At 40.2% G+C, this 23,188-nt stretch overlaps 1 protein-coding gene across 2 annotated transcripts in view; it reads left to right on the forward strand.

Annotated features, from left to right (window-relative positions):
* ADGB (androglobin) overlaps window positions 1-23,188 on the forward strand; it is a 228,747-nt gene that overhangs the window by 81,036 nt on the left and 124,523 nt on the right. For both annotated transcript variants that reach the window (XM_038395342.2, XM_038395345.2), the window contains 4 exons: window positions 1,125-1,219; window positions 3,788-3,962; window positions 5,683-5,773; window positions 14,365-14,509. In XM_038395342.2, the coding sequence (XP_038251270.1) occupies window positions 1,125-1,219; window positions 3,788-3,962; window positions 5,683-5,773; window positions 14,365-14,509 (506 nt within the window). The remainder of the gene's footprint in view (window positions 1-1,124; window positions 1,220-3,787; window positions 3,963-5,682; window positions 5,774-14,364; window positions 14,510-23,188) is intronic.

Raw genomic sequence — 23,188 nt, forward strand, 5'->3', positions numbered from 1 at the left:
CCATTGCCAGTCAGTTCAAACACGCAGCACACACTCCCACAGACTGGGAAAGTGAAATAGAAAGAAACAGCTCCTGTTGTTTTTGGACCATTTATATAGTCCAGATTACATTTCTAAGGCCTGGTCTACACCTCATAGTTAAATTGACATAAGGCACTAAAGATACTAAAATATCGCTCCTGCCGATGTAACTTGTCCCCTTCACCAACTTAACTTTACCTACACGAGAGGGATAAATTCAATGTTGATCTAGTTAAGATGACACAGTGTCAGTGTGAACACTGCATTGCTTACATTGACTGTTGCTACCTTTCAGAAGCCGTCCCACAAAGCCCTACACTGACAGTTAAATCAGTGCAAGCTCTCCTGGTGAGGACATACATTATGCTCTTCGTATCAGCAGTGTGGACATTCAAAAGTGATTTTAATTTCTGCAGGTTTCAGAGTAGCAGCCGTGTTAGTCTGTATTCGCAAAAAGAAAAGGAGTATTTGTGGCACCTTAGAGACTAACAAATTTATTAGAGCATAAGCTTTTGTGAGCTACAGCTCACTTCATCGGATGCATCCGATGAAGTGAGCTGTAGCTCACGAAAGCTTATGCTCTAATAAATTTGTTAGTCTCTAAGGTGCCACAAGTACTCCTTTTCTTTTTAATTTCTGCAGTGGCTGTACATTAACATAACTTAGGTTGACAAAATTTTGTAGTGGACACATACCCTCTCTTATCTGTCTAGGCATTTATATAGTGTGCTGTGCATCTTAGTACCAATATTTTTAACATTTGGAGGGAAAACATAAAAGGAATATCTCCTATGGACCAATCACTAAAGTTACTTTCTGACCAGCAGCCTGTCTGCTACCTATTTTGTGTAATGCAAGCAAAATGTTTAAAAGGTATTAACACACTAAATTGCATTGGACCAAAACAATGCGGCTTTTCCAGAAATGGTTCCTTTTCAATGGAGAGTCTATCACGCACTTCTCAATTAAATATTCCAATCATACTCTAATTATAGAACATGGTGTTCCACAGGGAATTAGAACCGTTTGGTGTTATGTACTTCATAACTTGTTTTGGTTTTGTCCTGTTCTAAGCCATATTGATGCAGTGTTCTCTCTTCTAGGCTCTCCAGTGCCAACAGTACCACAAATGGTGGTGTGTGCTAGCTATGTACCTCTCCATTTGTCTGAAGAGAAGATCTTTGTTTTGGGGCAAATGGTAAGGCTTTGTTCTCTTAGGAAAAACAAATAACTATTTCACAATTAAGCTATTTATTTTGTCACAAGTTCATTTTAAAAAAAAACATTCCCCAGGAAATGACTGTTCAGTTCAATTTATATTTCAATGCTGAATACATTTCTTTTAATCTTTAAAGCTCTATTTCTCTCCACAGCTCTAGCTCAGTTTTACCACATTTTTCACTTCTGACTCTTGAGTCCTTGTGTTAGTCAGTATACTTCAGGCTAATGAGGGCTAAATCTTGTTAGATTAAAAAAAGGCAAGATGGAATATTAATGAAAAAAATAAGCCTAATTACTGTAAGAGCTCCTTGAAAAATTGAATTCAGTTTTTTTAATATAATTACCTCATAATTTCTAATAAACTAGTATAAAACAGAAAATAGCCAATCTGTGCTCATTTATGCTGTGATTGTTGTTGTGACTGGTGAAAGTAAGTGGGTGGCAGATGTTACATTTCTTGTTTCTGCAGAAAAATAAAAATAAAGGAAGTTGTAACTTGTTATATATTTACAGTTAGTTCTCTCATCCAGCCCAAAAGCTATTTGTATGGTGGGGAGGGAAGGATTTCTTGAAACCTTAGCTTTAGATGTAAGGAATAAAAACAAATTTTCTTTTCAATTTGATTCTTATTACTAATAATTAGAGCACTTAAAGATTATTAGTCTTCACAGAATAAAGAAATGTCTGGCAGTGCTTTTACGAGACTGTTTTGAATTAACTGTGTTTAATATCAGTTGGACCCAGAATTGTGTTCTTTGTTTAAATAGTATTGTGTTATTAGAAAGACCACTGTAATTTAATCCTATATAATTTATGTGTTTAGCACAGTTTCTCTGTACTATTGGTAATTTATAGTAATCAGAAAGCAGTTTGGAAGTTGTGGCTTAGTGGTTGCATTCTCTCCTGCCATATGGAGAGTCAAGTCTAATTCCCTGGCTTTGGCCTCAATCCCTAATGAGGCAGAGATCACCACAAAAGAGGTGTGATACACAGGTGTGATAAGGCAGGTCTGAGATGTCATTTACACATTTGTCTGAGGTGGTCATTTAGTAGACTCATGGATGAAAGTCTAGGGGGCGTAAATATAGAAATATACTATTTCTTCTGGACATCTTTTAGGCAAGCCTTGTTCAGACCATGTTTGGAAACCCAGAAATCCACCACTGAAAGTAATCATATTTTGGAAGATTAGTTTAATTACTTGAGTGAGATCCTGGCCCCATTAAAGTCAATGGGAGTTTTGTCATTCAGTTCAGTTCATGATTTTTGCATTTTTCTCTTTTGGCCTACTTTATTGGTGTGTGCTCTCCCAATGCTTGTGTAGCTGGGTTTTGGCTGTTTACAGAAAGAATGCAGAGTTATTCAAATAAAAGAGGGAAAAAATCAATAGTTTGGTATCACTCTAGTATGTTTCTTGGCCAACAGTTATCTGCCAAGATCTACAGTAAAGTAGCTAAACTGGTTTGCTGAAGTGCAGAATCATTTCTAAACACCAGGTGGCTTTACTTCTTGCATATTAAGTACTGTCTGTTTAAATGTGTGCTTCTCCAGCCACCACTCCTGCATGTTATATGTCCAGGAGGAAACATCACATCAAACTGATGAGGTTGCTTATGGATCTTTTTTGCATTCTGGCTTGATTTCTCTTTATTTGCAGTCACACTGACAATCACAGTAATTGCTGCAGAACTAGTGGAGTTCCAGGGATGTTAGACAATGAGCGGGAGCAATGCGGGGGCGGGGGCGGGGCTTTTTGTTGGAATGCAGAATAAAGATGAGTAATTGGAGTAGTTTGTTTAGTGAACAACAGAAGATACATAGCTAAAGAAAAAGAAAAAGAAAGGAAGATGTCCAAATTTTAACGCTAAACAATAAGTAGTGAAGGAATATACTTAAATATTAGAAGATAACTGTTTAAATGGGAAGAGCACCACTCAATGTCCGTATCTAAAATTACTCTTATGTCATGGCTATGCGGGCCAACCGTAGTGTCTTTACATACCCACATGTACTAAAATAGACAGTGAGATTAAAGGGCTAATTCTGATCAAAAAAATATTGCTGCAGAATAACTTTTCATTATGGATGTTTTCATGAACCACCTAAATAAGCCAGTTGCTTAGTAGAACTCTGCCACCTTGTAGATGTCAGCATGAAGCTTTAGCTAATGCTTCAGAAAAACATTTTAAACAAAAAATCTTTAAAACAAAATGTTGTCAGCCTTCCTCCTTTTTTCATTCCACTGCTGTGACACAATATCATTCTGTGTTTATCTCCAGAGCTGAAAAATACATGGTTGTGGCTGAAACAACTTTTGTACAATAAATCCTTTATATACGATAAAATGTATTTAAACCAAAAATGTGCCATTAAATTTTGTCTCCTGATCAGTCATCTTTGCTAGACATGTTTGGAACAAGGAGCTGACTGAATAGTTCATGTTAAAATTAATATTTTGTCAAGATTCTGTATGCTTACTGCTTAGCTCTTTTAGTATGGGAAAGGAGAACTGCTGTCACTGAGTTTATCCTTCTGGATTTTGCAGGCTGATTCTTCTGAGAAGTTGAGGCAGTATGGACTTTCCCACATATATAGCCATCCTGTGCTGGTGACTAGGACTAGGTCCTGTCCTCTGGTAGCTCCACCAAAGCCACCACCAATTCCTCGATGGAAACTGATCCGCCCGAAAAAAGAAACTATTGTAACAGATGAAGCTCAAGGTTGTCTGCTCAGACTGTACAAAATATATTTAATTTACTATGAATCACAGTTAAAGTTCTTAGTGTTTCACTTGTGAATCAATGTAGTGGAAACTCTTGGCATATAATTTCAGTGGAGTTACATCACAGTTGAATTTCACTCCTTATTTTTGCACCCTTGTTTAAGGCTTTCCCCCCATTCATTCATAAATGAGTGTTTTGGAGAGGCAGGATTACATCATATCTGGAAAAAAATCCCCAAACCTGAATTAAAGATTTGGAAAGAATCAATGATGGACTTAACCACTTTTTAACTGAGGACACAGAAACTGGAAAGCTTTGAGAAATTATTTATTTATTATTATTAGAGCTATAGGGACATGATGTTGACAACTAGCACAGCGCTTAAACACATGCTTTACTTTAAGCATATGGATAGTCCCACTGACTATTGGTCCTACTCACATACTTAAAGTTAAACTGTATATCTACACTACAGTTGGGCACAAGCCTCCCAACACCAGATAGCCAGACTTGTGCTAGCGAGGCTTGAACTAATGTGCTAAAAATTGCAGTGTGGATGTTGATGGCTCTGTCATCGGCTCGGGCTCTCAGGTCCACTGGCCTCCTGTGTCTGAACTCGGGTGGCTAGCCTGAATCTCTGCTGGAGCTGCAACATTCATACTGCTATTTTAGATTGAGCCCCGCTTGCATGCATTTGTCTAGGTTGGCTGGGAGGCTCAGAGCTGCAGTGTAGGTCTACCTTTGTTGGCTCAGGCTCAGAGTAATCAGTACATTGCAGGATATAAGCTCTGTGTGTGCACAGTGCTTTACTTAAAGGCACCGTTGACCATTCCCTTCCATTCTTGCACTATCTGCAGGAATGGCAGAACAGGAAACTGAGGCCTACGTTTCTAAAACATGCCATCTTTTGGGCTTACATTTCCTCAATAGCAACTTCATAATTGTCTAAGAGGGTTTTCATAGACTTGCTGCTAAAGTCTTTTTAGAGAGTTTTGCAGATCAGATATTAGCAATAAAAATTGCCTAACAGTATTTCACTAAGAATTCATGAAGTTGCCTTAAATAACTCGTGAGACATTTAATAGACCATTTTTATTCAGTTATTCCAATTGTGTGCATGCACTCTTAAAACTGTGGCCTTAATAGTTTTTTCTCAAAATACTCTTCATTAGAAATATTATTAATTTTCACATTTAACAATAATGCAATGGTAAGTCTAATTAACATGCACGTAGATGGTATGAACTAAGACAGATTTTTTCAGAATCTTAGGCATTCTATTTATTTATTTGAAATGAACCAAATCCTTAATTCCTTACTTGGAAAACTTGTATTGACTTCAGCTGCAGTTTGCTTGAGGATGGGGTAATAACTGAACTAGGTGGTTGCTTGCAGGGAACTATGGGGTAATTCAGCTGCAACTATGCTAATATGGGCTTAAAGGGTTCTCAAGGATAGTAATGGCACTGCAAAACCAAGTTGTAGAAGTGTCCACTTCATATTTCAAAAGTCCTTCTGCATTAAAATCTTTTGAAAGCTGTACTTTCAAAAATCACTTAATGGTTTAGTACATACAGCTATCCTTGTAATGTCAGATTTCACCTTGAATTGTACCAAAAGTAGCCACAGTCTTTAACCCTTTTTTGTGAATTTTTATTTTGAACAATATCACTGGTTTTAGTGTTTTAAAACTCATAATAATATCTTATTTTTTCAGAACCTATAATAAAGAAACCTGAACAATATATTGAGATTGCCAGCCCATTTCTGAATTATAGAGTCACTCCTATTGCAGTACCCACAAATATGTAAGTAAATTAAACTTCCTGTACAATAAGGGAATGCACTTATTTGTTCCAAAAGAGTGTTAACATTTCTGTTAAACATTCATCATGTAAACAATATAAACACAAAGTATTGTGTTTATCTATAATATGCAAACAAGTTGTTTACTTTCATTGCTCACTCAAGGGTCTGTACCTTTTATCTGAGATGTAATTGCATAAGAAATTATCCCTTTTTAAATTAAGTCTAGGAGCATTTGAAATCCAGAATTTCCAATACACATGTTTCCCGTTTACCTTTCCTACATTATTTTGACCTGTGTGCCAGACAGTTCTTTTCTCTTCCCTCAACCCCTACTAGACACACCATGGATCATTGGGTCCAAAAGTCGGAATTTTCTTTCTTCAAATGTTTATGGGCTTCATCAAAGGCCATTGAAATCAATAGAGTCTTTCTATTGAATTCATTCGGGCTTGAGTCAGGCCCCTTAAGTATTTTCTTATAATAGGTTTTGATTGTTTTTCTTTTCTACTTTTCTTATTGTATTGAAAGGTGGGATTTTCAATAGAGATGCTCAATGTTCCTCTTATGTTTAAAGAAAAGGAGTACTTGTGGCACCTTAGAGCTGTGTAGGGTATATACAGTAGGGTTCAGACATGTAGGGCACTCTACTTGCCTAAGCAGTGCCTCACTGTCTACACTGCTATTTATACCCATGCTAACTGGGCATGCAGTGTCTGTACTGTACATGCTGTAAGTGTAGACGTACCCTGAAGCAGGGATGGCAGAAAGAAAGAGGATGGTCTCATGGTTAAGCCAGCTAAATGGAGTTTTGAGTTCTGTCCCTATCTCTGTCACAGAGTGCCTGTGTGATGCTGAGCAAGTCATGTAGACCAAAATTTCCACAGGTGACCACTATATGTTTCTCATTTTCAGGTGCTTAGTGTGAGGCATTTGTGGTCTAATTTGTGAAGCACTCACAACTGCAACGGACATAACTGGAAGCTTTGCTCTGAATATATTAAGTGCTATAAAATGTTAGGTATTCTAAAAAGTCAGGTGCTAGGCCTTTCAAATTGGACACCCAAAATTAGTGAATATATTTAACAGTTTTGCTTTTAATCTCTGTCCTCAGTTTCTCATAGTGTAAAATAAGGACAATACTACCATTTCACAGAGGTGTTATGAAGATGAATTCATTAATGTTTGTAAAGAACTAAGATACTATCATGAGAGTACCACAGAAGCCCATGAGAAAAATAATAATTATGTAGTCAGTGCTGGGTTTGGATTGTGGTTAGTAAATAATGCATGGGGGTAATACAGTGAATGATGAGGATAAACAAAAAAAAGACTAGCTGCTCAGTCAGTCAGCACTGTGCATCCTGTGAAAAAAATAGTATGTGATCATGTAATGAAAGACTATCATAATGCTTACACACAAGGGGGTTGAATTAAGATTGCAAAGGCAACCTTAATACTGGCATTTTCTGACTTCTAAGTTGCTTAAATTTGCAACCTTAACATTATTTAATGCTTTTTTATGTATGGTTTTGTCCATTGTGCGATGTCCAGTCAGATGCTTCTTCTGTCTTATGGGTGTCGGTGGGGATGTGAAGGTTGTGGGTGGTTTCATCTTTGTGATGAAAGAATTGTTTGAGTCGGAGTCAGGGAAAAAATTATTTTACTTCTCCACATTTTAGTATGGTGTCATAGATTCATAGATACTAAGGTCAGAAGGGACCATTCTAATCATCTAGTCCGACCTCCTGCACAGCGCAGGCCACAGAATCTCACCCACCCACTCCTACGAAAAACCTCACCTATGTCTGAGCTATTGAAGTCCTTAAATCATGGTTTAAAGACTTCAAGGAGCAGAGAAGCCTCCCGCAAGTCACCCATGCCCCATGCTACAGAGGAAGGCGAAAAACCTCCAGGGCCTCTCCAATCTGCCCTGGAGGAAAATTCCTTCCCAACCCCAAATATGGCGATCAGCTAAACCCTGAGCATATGGGCAAGATTCACCAGCCAGATACTACAGAAAATTCTTTCCTGGGTAACTCAGATCCCATCCATCTAATATCCCGTCTCAGGGGATTAGTCCTATTTACCCTGAATATTTAAAGATCAGTTACTTACCAAAATCCCATTATCCCATCATACCATCTCCTACATAAACTTATCGAGTACAATCTTAAAACCAGATAGATCTTTTGCCCTCACTGCTTCCCTTGGAAGGCTATTCCAAAACTACACGCCTCTGATGGTTAGAAACCTTCGTCTAATTTCAAGTCTAAACTTCCTAGTGGCCAGTTTATACCCATTTGTTCTTGTGTCCACATTGCTACTGAGCTTAAATAATTCCTCTCCCTCTCCTGTATTTATCCCTCTGATATATTTATAGAGAGCAATCATATCTCCCCTCAACCTTCTTTTAGTTAGGCTAAACAAGCCAAGCTCCTTAAGTCTCCTTTCATAAGACAAGTTTTCCATTCCTTGGATCATCCAAGTAGCCCTTCTCTGTACCTGATCCAGTTTGAATTCATCCTTTTTAAACATGGGAGACCAGAACTGCACACAGTATTCCAGGTGAGGTCTCACCAGTGCCTTGGATAATGGTACTAAAACCTCCTTATCCCTACTGGAAATGCCTCTCCTGATGCATCCCAAAACCGCATTAGCTTTATTCAAAGCCATATCACATTGGCAGCTCATAGTCATCCTATGATCAGCCAATACTCCAAGGTCCTTCTCCTCTTCCGTTACTTCTAATTGATGCGTCCCCAACTTATAACTAAAATTCTTGTTATTAATCCCTAAATGCATAACCTTACACTTCTCACTGTGAAATTTCATCCTATTACTATTACTCCAGTTTACAAGGTCATCCAGATCCTCCTGTATAATATCCCGATCCTTCTCTGAATTGGCAATACCTCCCAGCTTTGTATCATCTGCAAACTTTATTAGCACACTCCCACTTTTTGTGCCAAGGTCAGTAATAAAAAGATTAAATAAGATTGGTCCCAAAACCGATCCCTGAGGAACTCCACTGGTAACCTCCCTCCAACCTGACAGTTCGCCTTTCAGTAGGACGCGTTGCAGTCTCCCCTTTAACCAATTCCTTATCCACCTTTTGATGTTCATATTGATCCCATCTTCTCCAATTTAACTAATAATTCCCCATGTGGCACGGTAAAATGCCTTACTGAAATCTAGGTAAATGAGATCCACTGCATTTCCTTTATCTAAAAAATCTGTTACTTTTTCAAAAAAGGAGATTAGGTTGGTTTGGCACGATCTACCTTTTGTAAAACCATGTTGTATTTTGTCCCATTTACCATTGACTTCAATGTCCTTAACTAATTTCTCCTTCAAAATTTTTTCCAGGACCTTGCATACTACAGATGTCAAACTAACTGGCCTGTAGTTACCCGGATCACTTTTTTTTCCTTCCTTAAAAATAGGAATTATATATATATAATATATATAATATATTAGCAATTCTCCAATCATTCGGTACTACTCGTGAGTTTACAGATTCATTAAAAATTCTTGCTAATGGGCTTGCAATTTCAGGTGCCAATTCCTTTAATATTCTTGGATGAAGATTATCTTGGCCCCCCAATTTAGTCCCATTAAGCTGTTTCAGTTTTGCTTCTACCTCAGCTATGGTAATATCTACCTCCATATCCTCATTCCCATTTGTCATGTTACCATTATCCCAAAGATCCTCTTTAGCCTTATTAAAGACTGAGGCAAAGTATTTGTTTAGATATTGGGCCACACCGAGATTATCCTTAACCTCCACTCCATCCTCAGTGTTAAGCAGCCCCACTTCTTCTTTCTTAGTTTTCTTCTTATTTATATGGCTATAGAACCTTTTACTATTGGTTTTAATTCCCTTTGCAAGGTCCAACTCTACTCGACTTTTAGCCTGTCTCACTTTATCCCTACATGTTCTGACCTCAATTAGGTAGCTTTCCTTGCTGATCCCTCCCATCTTCCACTCCCTGTATGCTTTCTGCTTCTTCTTAATCACCTCTCTAAGATGCTTGCTCATCCAGCTTGGTCTACAACTCCTTCCTATGAATTTTTTCCCCTTTCTTGGGATACAGGCTTCCGATAGCTTCTGCAGCTTTGATTTAAAGTAATCCCCGGCCTCTTCTACCTTTAGATACATAAGTTCTTCAGTCCAATCCACTTCCCTAACTAATTTCCTTAATTTTTGAAAGTCAGCCCTTTTGAAATCAAAAACTCTAGTTGCAGATTTATTTTTGTTAATCCTTCCATTTAGTTTGAACTGAATTAGCTCATGATCACTTGAGCCAAGATTGTCCCCTACAACCATTTCTTCTATGAGGTCCTCGCTACTCACCAAAATTAAATCTAAAATGGCATCCCCTCTAGTCGGTTCAGCAACTACTTGATAAAGGAATCCATCAGCTATCGCATCTAGGAAAATCTGAGCCCTATTGTTATTATTACTAGCACTGGTCCTCCAGTCTATATCTGGGAAGTTAAAGTCTCCCATGATCACGCAGTTTCCATTAGTATTTACTTGATTAAAAACATTAAAAAGGGCTCTATCCATATCCAAATTACATCCCGGAGGTCTATAGCACACCCCAAGCACTATCGTAGGAGAGGCTTTACTAGATTTCTTCCCCAATGTAATTTTTGCCCAGACGGATTCTGTCTTATCCATTACATCGCTTCTTATTTCTTTACATTCTACCTCATCATTGATATACAGTGCTACTCCACCACCTTTACCTTTGTTTCTGTCTTTCCTAAAGAGCACATACCCTTCAATACCTGTAGTCCAGTCATGACTACTATTCCACCCTGTTTCTGTTATCCCTATAATATCTGGTTTCACTTCCTGCACCAGTAGCTCTAGTTCCTCCATTTTGTTACCTAGGCTCCTCGCATTGGTGTACAAACATCTTAATTTTTGCTGTTGGCCTCGCTCACATTTTGTACCCTATTAAGCACAGTCATTCTACAGCCAGTATAACCTATTAGACTAGTATCCACACCGCCCTCGTTCCTTATATACATTCTCCTACCCACGGCTGTATCCTTTCTTACTTCGTCTTCTTCCCTCTCAATGCTAAAATCTGGCGTGGAGATTTCCTGGACATCTCCCACCCATCTCCCCCTAATTCCTAGTTTAAAGCTCTCTTTGTCAGTTGTGCCAGCCTTGATCCTAGAAGTCTATTTCCTTCCCTACTCAGATGAAGTCCATCCCGAGAGAACTGTCCTCTGTCTGTGAATGCCTCTCAGTGGCCATACAGGGATAGCTCAGTGGCTTGAGCATTGGCCTGCTAAACACAGGGTTGTGAGTTCAATCCTTGAGGGGGCCATTTAGGGATCCAGGGCAAAAATTGGGGATTGGTCCTGCTTTGAGCAGGGGGTTGGACTAGATGACCTCCTGAGGTCCCTTCCAACGCTGAAATTCTATGAATCTCCCAAAGCCCTCCTTATAGCACCGCTGCCTAAGCCATCTATTGACAGTCATAATCTTGTCACACCTTTGTTTTCCTTCTCTAGGAACAGAAAGGATCCCACTAAAGATCACCTGAGCCTCAATTTCCTTAAGCGTCTTCCCCAGCCTAGCATAGTCTCCCTTAATACTTTCCAGCGAGAATCTAGCCGTATCATTTGTTCCCACATGAAGGATAACTAGGGGATTCTTTCCCGCTCCCTTTAGGATCCTTTTCAACCTCAGGTCTACATGCCGTATCTTAGCACCCGGAAGATAGCACACCCTTCTATTCTCTGGATCAGCTCTAGTTACAGGCCTGTCTATTCTTCTCAATAAAGAGTCCCCTATCACATAGACCTGCCTTTTCCTGGTGACAGTGCTATTCTCCAGTCTCTCCCCTGTTCCCTCTGGCTGCAAGTTCTTTCCATTCCTATTTTCCCTTATAATCCTCTTCAACCCATCCTGTATCCTCCTGGGGCTCATATTTGGTGTAGTCTCCCTTGACTCTTCCTCCTTTCCTATAGGACTAACCTCTCTTCTCTTCTTCCTTACCCTTCCACCTTCAACAATACCTGCTGATCCCCTTCTTCATTTTCCATCTCTGCAAACCTATTCCTAAGCTCTGTTTCTCCTTCACTAGCCCGTCTTTTCCTCTGCCTGGTCCTTTTAGTCACATGCTTCCACTGAGCACTTTCCTCACCCAGTCGCCCCTCAGAATTCCCCAGCCCTGCTTCCATCTGTGAGTCTGAGCTTTCCCCTTCAGATACCTCATATCTTTGCTCCATCATCTGCTCAAACCCCTTCCTAAACTCAACGAGACTTTCCACCTGCATCTCCAAACCTCGGATCTTTTCCTCCATCAGCTCTATCAGACGGCATTTCATGCAGAAAAAACTCTTACCAGGTCCCCCCTCCAGGATCATGTACATACCACAGTTTCCACATCCAGTCATCCTCAATGTGTCTTCCAGCACATGAGTCACTCCCACAGCTGCCTCCGTATCTGTCATCGCCTTCCCACCTAAGTCCTGTTAATCTGGGAAACAAAAGTCACACCAAAAAGACCCCCCCCCCCAGCAAAAGCAAATCCCAAACAAGCACCACAATACAAACTCCCCTGTTTACAGCTCTGTTTGCTAACTCCTGTGCCGCTGCCTGACTGGCTGGCTACCTTTATAGGACCTCAGAAGGCCCACCCCCTAATCAGGGCTCAGCTTCTCTCCCAGCACAAAACCCCTACAAGCCTCTACACACACACACACACACACACAAATACTAAAAAATACAAAACCAAGTACAAATACCTGACTAGGTGTCAGGTCCTGTGGTGTGACAGAAGTGATTGAAAGGCTGGTATTGCACTGGTCCTGACACACACCTACCATAAGATACTTCCTTGCCTTCATCATGAAGGAGTGTAACAAAGTCACTCACAGTCCAGTGTGCCCTGAGAAGGCATCACAGTGGCATAGCCATTAAACACAAAAAGCAAAAAATGGAATCAACTCAACTTACAGAACATTACCTCTAGGAGAAACCATGACACCAGGACCCACCACTTGGACACTATACGACACCCCAGTATCATCAGATAAGCATAAGATTACCCCTAACTGAAGCTGAATTATTTGTATTCCCTAAGGGACTGAGCTTCTGCCCCATCACAGAATCTGATACCGTACTAATGTTGAGAACTGGAAGAATCATCTGACTGGACTCCCCCCCAGTAGATGAAACCACAAAGACTAGATCATCATGTTTATTGCTTCAAGAAAGAAATCAGCTGTGAAATCCTTAACAAACATTATATCCCCCACAGTCTTCCACTGCCGAGAGGACAGCTATACAATCCAACCCCCAGATAGTGATCACAGCAGCAGACATAGGGGGCAACATTGTAGTCCTCAACTGTGATGACTATGTCTTATAATATAGTCTTATAATATAATTCTGTAATATTATTGAGATGATGACATTTCTTACCTTTTATTTGTAAAAAAGAATTATATAGATGATACATTATGAAAATTGCTTGACTTCTTTTTTATTCTGTATCTTAAGCAATTTGCCTTAAAATGGAGAAATATCTATAAATGAAAAGTGTTGAAATAGTAAATGGAGTAATAATTATAAATAAAATGCTGTAATATTTGCAGATTAGCAGAATTTTGTAGTATGTTTTTATATTTTAATAAATTACTTTCTGATCTCTTTAGCTTGTTTTGTCAAGGGTGAAATTATTTCTATTAGGTTTCTGTGACAACCATCTAATTCAATCTCCTGTGATTTAATTAACAGGTAGTTACCAAAATATATAGTGAAAATCAACATTTTATTAAAGTAATACTGTTTTTAAATGATGTAAGGAATTTAGACTCATAATTGGGATTGCAGCTATTTTTAATCTGTAATCTTAATCCTAATCAAAGATATAAATATTAAGACATTATTTAAGAGAATATATTTCTGCCAATTTTATTGCCAAAGAATTAAATATTTCATTATCTCTTTTAAGGAAGTGCTGGATGAAGCATGTTTACATTTGTTCTATTGTATTACAACTACACATTTCAATCAAATTGCTATTTGTGTGACATTGCTTTGATTTAATCCCCATAGCCCATATAACCAAGCAGTGAGTTCTAACAAGTTCCTGCTCCCACTGAAATCAAAGGCAAAACTCTGATTTACTTCAGTGGGAGTAAGATTGGGTTCTACATGGATTTTCATGTTTTGTCTGTCTTGGAGACCAATTTTGAAGAAAAAAGCAAAACTGCTTCCCCTGGCCAACACTTCTGGATGTGTTCTCCCCAGTGGCACAGGTCAACCATTAGTAATGATGTTTTATAACTTTGCTTATATTTTAGAGGTTCATGGCTTCTCTAAAAATTAGATGGAAAAGCTTTAGTGTGTGTATATGTATGTGGTGGTAAGCCCGTAATGATATCTAATGCATGCACACTGCTTAGGTATACTGCTGTCCTGTTGGGTTGAAAAAATAAACAAAGGACATAAAAATGTAGATTGTTTTGAAAATCAAATCCTTATTTTTCAAATAAGATAGTTAAGACACCTTAAAAACAAGTATGTGTATTAATGTATTTGAGTTTTTTTATTATACAGCCATTTTTCACCATCTACCATCAAAAGAGGATGTAGTCTTGCATCCACCCTCCCTTCTGTCATTGAAAATGATGAAAATGTAAATGACATTTATTTGGATGTGAATCAAAATATGAGATTCTTGAGTGCAGAAGATAATTCTCAGGTAATAATGTTACATTTAAACAGAAAACTAAGCCAGTTTTGTGCTGCCAATGACAGTGAAAGATGGAACATAACATTTTTAATACTTGTATATGTAGATTTTAAATTTTTTTTTACTGCATTGTTTTGTTTTTGCATTAAAATTAACCAGCCTTTTACCTTTTTATAGTTAGAGTTTTCCTACCCAGTAGGCATCAATATATCAGCATTTCCATTTTAACTTTCTATTTTTTTCAATATGTAGCTCATGTATTAAATCTACTAATCCTGTTTTGGCTGTTTATAAGAAAAGAAAAGAAAAGAAAAGAAAAGAGAAAACATGGATACAGTATCTCTCTCTTTGTCTTTTTGTTTTTTTCTCCTCAGGAATGTCACTCTTTGGCTATGTCTACACATATGGTGGTGTGTAGAGTACAGACACTGCATGCCATCCTGGCACAGGTATAATTAGCAGTGTAAATGGTGATGTACTGATTAGACAAGTAGAATAAAGACACTCCAGAACCTTAGGGTATGTACCCTACACAGGAGTGAAAGTAAGTTGAGTAACTTACCGGTACTCTGGGGCCAGCTCTGGCCCCCGGAAGGGGTGGAGCCTAGGGCAGAAGGGGCGGGGTTGAGGGGGTCAGAGCCAGCCCCAGCCCACCCCACCCTGTAAGGTAAGTGCACCCCCCACCGGGGTAGCAGCAGCAGCCCGGGGCTCCCCTCTTCTACCACCCTGGCCCTTTAAATAGCCGCCGGAGCCCTGGGGAAGTGGTGGGGATCTAACGGCTATTTAAAGGACCGGGGCGGCAGAGGCAGCTGGAGCCCCGGCCCTTTAAATAGCCCCCGGAGCCCCCACTATCCCAGGGCTCCAGGGGCTATTTAAAGGGCCCGCAGTTCCCCTGCTTCTACTGCCCCAGTCCTTTAAATAGCTGCCGGAGCCCTGGAGTAGCGGCAGCGGGGCTCTAGCGGCTATTTAAAGGGCCTGGGCGGTAGAAGCAGGGGAGCCCCAGGCCCTTTAAATAGCTGCTGGAGCCCTGCAGCCGCTCCCACAGCCACTGCTTGGAGCCCCAGGCCTTTTAAATTGCCCCCTGGGGAAGCCAGGCTGCCCCAGTACAATGCACCGGCTCTTACCAGTACGCCATACCGGGACGTACCAGCTTACTTTCACCTCTGACCCTACACAGCTCTCTACATGCCCAAGAAGTTCCTTCTCTGTTTACACTGCTATTTTTAGTAATATAGTGTTGCACTGCCAGACTCTTTCCCTACTGCAGTGAAAGGGCCATGCAAGGGCCTTTCCCTGACACTTGTAGCTACACACTGCCCTGGGACACACCCTGCTTTTTACAGCAGTGCATAGCTACACCATAGGCAACTGGTGGGTGCTCGACTGCCCCGCCCTTGGCCCTACTTCTGCACTGTCTTCACCCCACCCCTACCCGCAAGTCCCTGCCCCGCCCCACCCCACCTTTTCCCATCCCAGCCCTGCCACCTTCCCACCCCCATTCCACCCCCTTCCCCCACACCTGTCCCTGCCCTGCCTCTTCTCTGCCTTCTCCCCTGAGCACGCCGCGTTCCCACTCCTCCCTCTGCCTCCCGAAAAGTCCTAAGCTCCGCCAAACACCTGAGGAGTGGGTAGGCGGCACACTCGGGTGGGGGAGAAGGAGGCGAGGACGGGGGAGCTTGGCTGCCGGTGGGTGCGGAGCACACGCTAATTTTTCCCTGTGGGTGCTCCAGCCCCGAGCACCCATGGAGTCAGCGCCTATGGCTACACCTACCCTATGTGCCACTGCAAGTGTGGACAAGGCCTGTTTCTGACTTTGAAGCCTAAAAAGCTTGAATCAGTGAAAAGGGATGGAAGCAGCTACAGGACAGTTAAGACATTTGTTTGTTTAGAATATCACCAGGATCTTCAGTTTGTTAGTCTCCAACCTTCAATACACATGACTTTACTGTTCACCCCAACATGACAGCACAGGCTTTACGCTGCTTGTGTGTGTGTGTGTGTGTGTGTGTATATATATATATATATATATATATAAATAAAATATATTTGCTGTATTTCAGTTACAGTACAGAGGTTACCTAGATACACAGCTACTTGGGAATAAATAACCCTCAAAACTAGACATGTAGGCAATATTTTTAAGAAGGGTCCTTTAAGTTAGTTTCTGAGTCCATATTTAGGCACCTAAATAAGTCTTGTTCTTCAAAACTTTGCTGCTCCAATGTGCTTCAGATCCTAACTTTAGGCACCCATTTTAAAAAAATGCTAGTCATAGTATCTAAAATGAGTCATGGTGAACAGAGAGTAGGAGACTTTCAAGCAAACAAGTGGCAGATGGAACTTAAATCATATAATAGAGAACATACTAGTGGAGGTAGTAATTAGCAGTCTAAAGAGTTGCTGAGGGTCAGATTGTATATTGGTGTATATGGGCACAATTCCATTAACTTAAATAATACTTTGCACTTCTATAGTGCCCATGCATATTGAGTTCCCAAACACTGACACAAATTCTGTCAGTTATGGTCGTACAAATCATGAGCAACTGATAACAAGATTTGGCCTCTGAAGACTTTCAAAAAGTGTAGAAAAGGGTTGGTGTTCATGACAGTCACATATTATCCAGCACAAATAGAACTTTGTTAGGCATTAGTGCCTCATTCAATAGTTTGACAATGGTCAGGTCACTGGTTTGCTGAGACTGCTGCCTATCATGCTGACCGATATTGTTTCCTTGTACTCTGTCTATATCCAACTGTTGTCTTTTGTTTTATACTCAGATTATAAGTAGGCTTGACAAAATTTGATTTTTGTTTTTATAACCAATAGGTCATATTGATTGTTTTTAAGCATTTTTTTATTTTTATCAGCTTAAATGTTAACAGTTGTGGGAATTTATAGGTGGTCAGACAATTATTTAATAACAGTAGACATTGAGATTTAAAATGTCAAAACTTTGCCCATTAAACCACAAATTACCAACATCATATGTCAAAATATACAAACTAAATAGCATTAACTCAATCTCTAATGAGTTCTCAAGCAGCATTTTTCTTACTTTGTCTATCTGTAAATTTTAATTATTATCAATGGAAATATTTTTCATCAGTTTGCCTGGGTGTATGATGAAATTGAGGTTTATCAACATTTAACGATAAAAATCTAATCTTTCCTACTCTAATTATAAACTCCTTGGGACAGGAACTGTCTTTTTGTTTGTACAGCACCTAGCACAGTTGGGTGTTGGTGTGTAATTGGAGCTCCTAGGCACTAGGGTAATAATAATAAATAATAGCTGAGTCCTATTCTATTAGGTGCTGTCAAGGCTGATTCCCCACTCTGGCACTTCGAGTGCAGAAGGTGGGGCCTGCACGAATTCTAAAAATTAATACTGGTCACTCCAGGCTGATATTAAACTCCCAAGGTTACAGCTCCTCTCTGACCTTGGATGTGTAGATGCTAACACCCCCAAGTGCAAAATAAACCCCTTGGGACCCAGGAAGGCGCACTTGGGAATTCCTTCCTGTGGGGTACCCTCAAACCCTTTCACCCGCTCCTCCAGGGAAGAGCTGAGAAAAAAAAACAAAGAAAATTAACTGTTGCCCCCAGCTAATTAAACAACATATGCACAAACCTCTTAGGACACCAAAAATCCAATCCTGTTCTTAAAAAAAGGTAAATTTTATTAAAAACAAAAAGAAAGAAAATACATCTGGAGCTGAGGCTTTTGCTAGATTTAAAAAAACCCACTTACAAAATTTAAACATCAAGAATAACCTTCTTGAGGTCCATCTTAAAGGTTACAAGTAAATACATTTTTTCTTATTTAGTATGTGTGTTATATAAAATAAGATAATGTCATTAGTATGACAAGTTTTAGATTTCTTTTTTATTAATTAAAATGTGCATGAAAATCTTTTAAAAACATGAGTATGAAAACAAGTTGTAAGTAGAATCCTATTGTTTATTATAATTATAAGTTGAATCAGTGTGTTGAAACTCTGTATTTCTACAAATATAGATAGTTAATTAGAAAGTGATAGACATCTGTGTGCCAGAAGCATAAATGTTGCATGGAATGTTACTTTAATTTTCTCCTGTAGTTCCTGGCTGTAGAAACCATTCTAATTGTGAATTCTGGCCTGTCACAAAAGGGCAAGGAAGCAGAGAGAGTCAAGGGCAAGTAAGAACGTACATGAGATAGATATTGAGAAAAATGGAATGATAGGAAACAGACGTGGGAGTGGGAGTCAGTCTGAGGGCAATATGATTCATAGATGAAATGTAAGATGTCATGAGCAACTGATTGACCTATACTTGAACCTTAATTTTGCCTCAATTTAAATCTCAGGTGAAAAATTTCATACCTGTTAATGGGGAATGCAAATTGGAAAGAGGGAAAAAAGAAGAGTGTGTGTGTGTGTGCACACACATTTTAATAGATATAGATATATATATACTGCCTGCCATGAGAGACAAAATAATGATTATAAATTAATGATGAATCCTCCTTATTTCACAAAATTGTTTTAAATGGCAAAAATCATCTTCAAAAGCATAGAGCTACAGCTGGTCAGTTTTCTTTCATGGGACACCTTTGTCTCTTTGTTTTAAAGAAATATTGAATTTATTTTGAAGAGGCATGCAGTACTTACTTGAGGAAAACAATTCAAAAACAGTGCTGAAAGTCAAGCCTTGATATCTCTGATACACTAGATTATTGCCAGTCTCTGGTTTTTAATCTTGTAGTCTACAAAGTCTGGATAACTTTTTCTCCATTTTTAAACATCAATTGTGGAACAGTGGAAATTTTCCATTTTCAACAGTGGAAATTTGTGTTTAAAGAGAAAAGCTGGCCAAATATTGTTCTACACCATATCAATTTAAGACCCTCCCATAAAAGGCACTTATATACCACTTTACATCTAAGGTTCTCAAAACATTTTTATTTTTTTACAATAAAAATTGTCAGTCAGTTTCAGGCTGACATTTCAAAGTAATCTCTTGGCCTTCTTTTTGATTGCATGAATTTTTTTCATGGGAAAAAAACCTGTTTCCTGAACAAAGGAGAGTTCAGAATTTGATTTATCATTCATTTTTATGCTTATTCCCCTTAGGATAAGAAAAAAAGCAAAAGATTAGATTATACGTTTGTCAGCTGTTCAAAACACAGTGCTACTAAATTCTTTTGAGAAGAAGATGATCCTGAATGACTGTTTCTTTGTAGCTCTGCAAATTAAAAATCACACTTGATTTATCCAGGATGGAGAATATTCCTCTTACACAAGTGTTAAGCTGTGACCCGCACCTGATCTTGGGAGGTTCCATTCCATGACAATAAATAGTAACCAACATGTTAACATAAGTTAGGATCCTTAGAAAATGCAAGAAGGGTAAATAAATGTAAAATATTTGTTTAGGCTTTGCAATAAGCTACATTATGGCCTGGTAAGGCATAGTGATTAACATGAGGCCTAGCAAGGCCTGGCAAGTAGTATGAATTACAGTAAATACTTGACTTAGGTTTATAAGGTTTGTAGGAGTTTTTGCAATATGTAGCTTATAATGAACAAGTATGCTGCAAAAACATGAAATTGTTTTTGGGGGATTTGTAGTATGTGTAACCATGAGATTAATATCGTTAATGTATTGGAAAATGTATTAATGCAATATAGACACAAATAGCTTATGTCAGCAATTAAAACACCAATTATGGGTAGTGATGAGCTGCCAAAATCTTAACAACCGGTTCCCTATAAAGAGTTCTGATTTAAGGGATGTGCCCCAGTATGTATTTTTTGTATCAACAGGGTTATCATACGTCCGTATTTTCCCAGGAGGAATTTTTAAAATTTTAAAATTTAAAAATTCCTCCCAAACAGCGATTTAAGAATAAAAAGCCTGACCTGTCCTGGAAAATACAGATGTATGTTAACCCTGCCTAAAGTTCTTTTTTTAAAAAGATGGGCCTGAACTAGAAATGAGCTCCGTTTCACATGTGTGGGTCCCCGCCACTCCCTGAGGGTGTGCTAGGGTGACCAGATGTCCCAATTTTATAGGGACAGTCCCGATTTTGGGGTATTTTTCTTATATAGGCTCCTATTACACCCCACCCCCTGACCTGATTTTTCACACTTGCTGTCTGGTCACCCTAGGGTGTGCACATGTGTGGGTCCCAGCTGCTCCCTGCCCCCCTCATTGAAGCAAGTGTGCAGAGTTACTACCCTGGGAACTGCAGGGCACCAGTGGACGTGGGGCAAGCTGCAGACAGGGACATGGGACAGGACTAGCTGGAGGCAGGGGGTGGCTGGAGGCAGGGCAGGGGGTGGCTGGAGATGGGAGCTGGCTGCAGGCAGGGGGTGAGGGGTGGCTGGAAGCAGGGGCTGGCTGCGGGCAGAGGATGTGGGGGTGGCTGGAGGCAGGGCGGGGGTGGCTGGAGATGGGGGCTGGCGGCAGGCAGGGAATGCAGAGGGGGCTGGAGGCAGGGCAGGGGTGCGGCAGGGGCTGGGGGTGCGGGAGTGGCTGGAGGCAGGGCAGGGGGTGCCTGGAGGCAGGGCTGGCTGCAGGCAGGGTGGTGGGTACTGGGGAGAGCAGCAGGACGCAGCCCAGGCGCAGCAGAGCAGCCAGGGACCCACCAGGCAGCATCGGAAGCCCCAGGGCCAGGGGAGCAGCAGCAGCAACAGGGCTCGTGCAGAGGGCCAGGCGGCAGCCCACATGGCTCCCGCAGCGCAGCGCTCCCGGTGGCTGGAGGAGGCCAGAGCCCATCAAAGCCTCAGCGCCCCCTGCAGGGAAGCGGATCAACAACTGGTTCTAAAACTGCTTCAAAATTTAACAACCTGTTCCAGCTCACCACTGATTATGGGTACTCAGAAACTCACATATTGATAAGGGGCCAACACCTAAGAAAATATAGCCACACATATGTAAGGGTGGGCAGAGTGGCCCACTCTTCAAAATGGTGGCTCTGATACTGGTCAAAACCACATCTGGTTTTATCTCCATACTGACTGGGGGACAAACTTTAGAAAAGCAGGATTGTCCAGTTTAATACTTGATAACTGGCCTATCTAGGCACCAGGTAGCTGCTGGAGCCTTTCCCCTGTGTTGCCCCTCTTGCCCCCGCCAAACCCACTCCCATTGGAAAGGAGAACATTTTTCTCCTCCAAATTGCAGACATTTAACCACTGAGTATTAAGCATATTTATAAACCTATTGCACTACAATATCCAGAAATCCTCTGACTGCTGCCCTTTTAAATCATCTTCCTTCTCAGCTACTTCAGCCTCATCTCTGATATTGCTCTCCTTTAGGCCATCCAAAATGCGACTGCTAAAAGTCATCATCTTTGTCCATTGACTCAACCACATCCTCTTTAAATATTTCTATTTGTTCCCCTTTTCTACCACACCAAAGGCTTCTTGACCTTGTCTTTAAGGCCCCACATAGTCCCACCATTACTTACATATACAAATTAGTTTCACCACAGCCAGCTCCTTCTTTTCTGAAAATGATGATCCAGCCTTACTGATCCACTTACTTCCCAACTATGTGTGCTTTTTTTTTTTTTGAGGCTGTCCATATACTTGGAATGCCCTCCCAATTATGGTCTACCAATCTTCTATCCCCTCCTCATTTAGCTCTTTCCTTAAGATCTGCTTTTTACACCCTTACTTAAAAAAGCAAGTGAAAAATAGAATTTTTTTAAGAACTAACTCACTATTACATGCACCATTTCAGAAGCATGTAACCACAAGCAAACATGCACCCCACAGTATGTTGGACAATGTCCTTTGCCTTGTGGTGTCAAAGTCCTTTTAAAATCTTACTCACTTTTGTCCTTGGTCAGTGAAGACCCAGAATTCAAAGGTGAGTTCATGTGGGTTCAGCCCCCATTCCTTAAAGGGGGGGGAACAAATGGAGCAATGCCTTCACTGCTGCCACCTCTGCAACTGGCCTTAAAGCCACCATAGTTTAACACTACCAACTTAAACATCATTATCTTTGACACCAAGGAAAAAAATAATTTAATTACCAAAAGCCTGAGAAGAGTTCAGAGAAAAAAGAATAAAAAAAGCTGTGTCAAAAGGGCAGTTGACATAAAAGGAAAAGTTTTAGGTTTGTGGGAGATTTTAACATTTTTCAGTGAAAAGGTGAAACATAAGTGCTTGGCACCATTATCAAGGCCACTTCACCCACTGATATTTTCTTCAACACCATATTCAAAGTGGGAATAAGAAACAAGCAATTGTGGAGAATCTGTCACTTTTGCTGAGCAGAAAACAACCTGTACAATCTAAGAATATGTCATGTTGTAGGAAACATGAAGGTAGAAAAATGATAAGGATGTGGAGTTTTTTTTTTAAAGGGAAAGGGGATTTGTGTTTTAGTTTCCTGTCTTACTGGTGATGGGTTATTCTTAAATTGTACCATAGCACTTAAGATGTACAATCATGTCAAGATCATCTAGAACAGTGGTGGGCAATCTGCGGCCCACGGACTGCACGCAGCCAGTCAGGGTAATCTGCTGGTGGGCCGCAAGACAGTTTGTTTACATTGACCATTGGCAGGCAAAGCCACCTGCAGCTCCCAGTGGCTGCAGTTCGCCGTTCTTGGCCAATGGAAGCTGCGGGAAGTGGGTGGGAGGTGGGCCCATGTGACTGCATCTCAGAACTCTGTCTTCGCTCACTA

The sequence above is a fragment of the Dermochelys coriacea genome, chromosome 3, assembly GCF_009764565.3.
Source record: "Dermochelys coriacea isolate rDerCor1 chromosome 3, rDerCor1.pri.v4, whole genome shotgun sequence".
Classification (NCBI taxonomy): Eukaryota; Metazoa; Chordata; order Testudines; family Dermochelyidae; genus Dermochelys; species Dermochelys coriacea.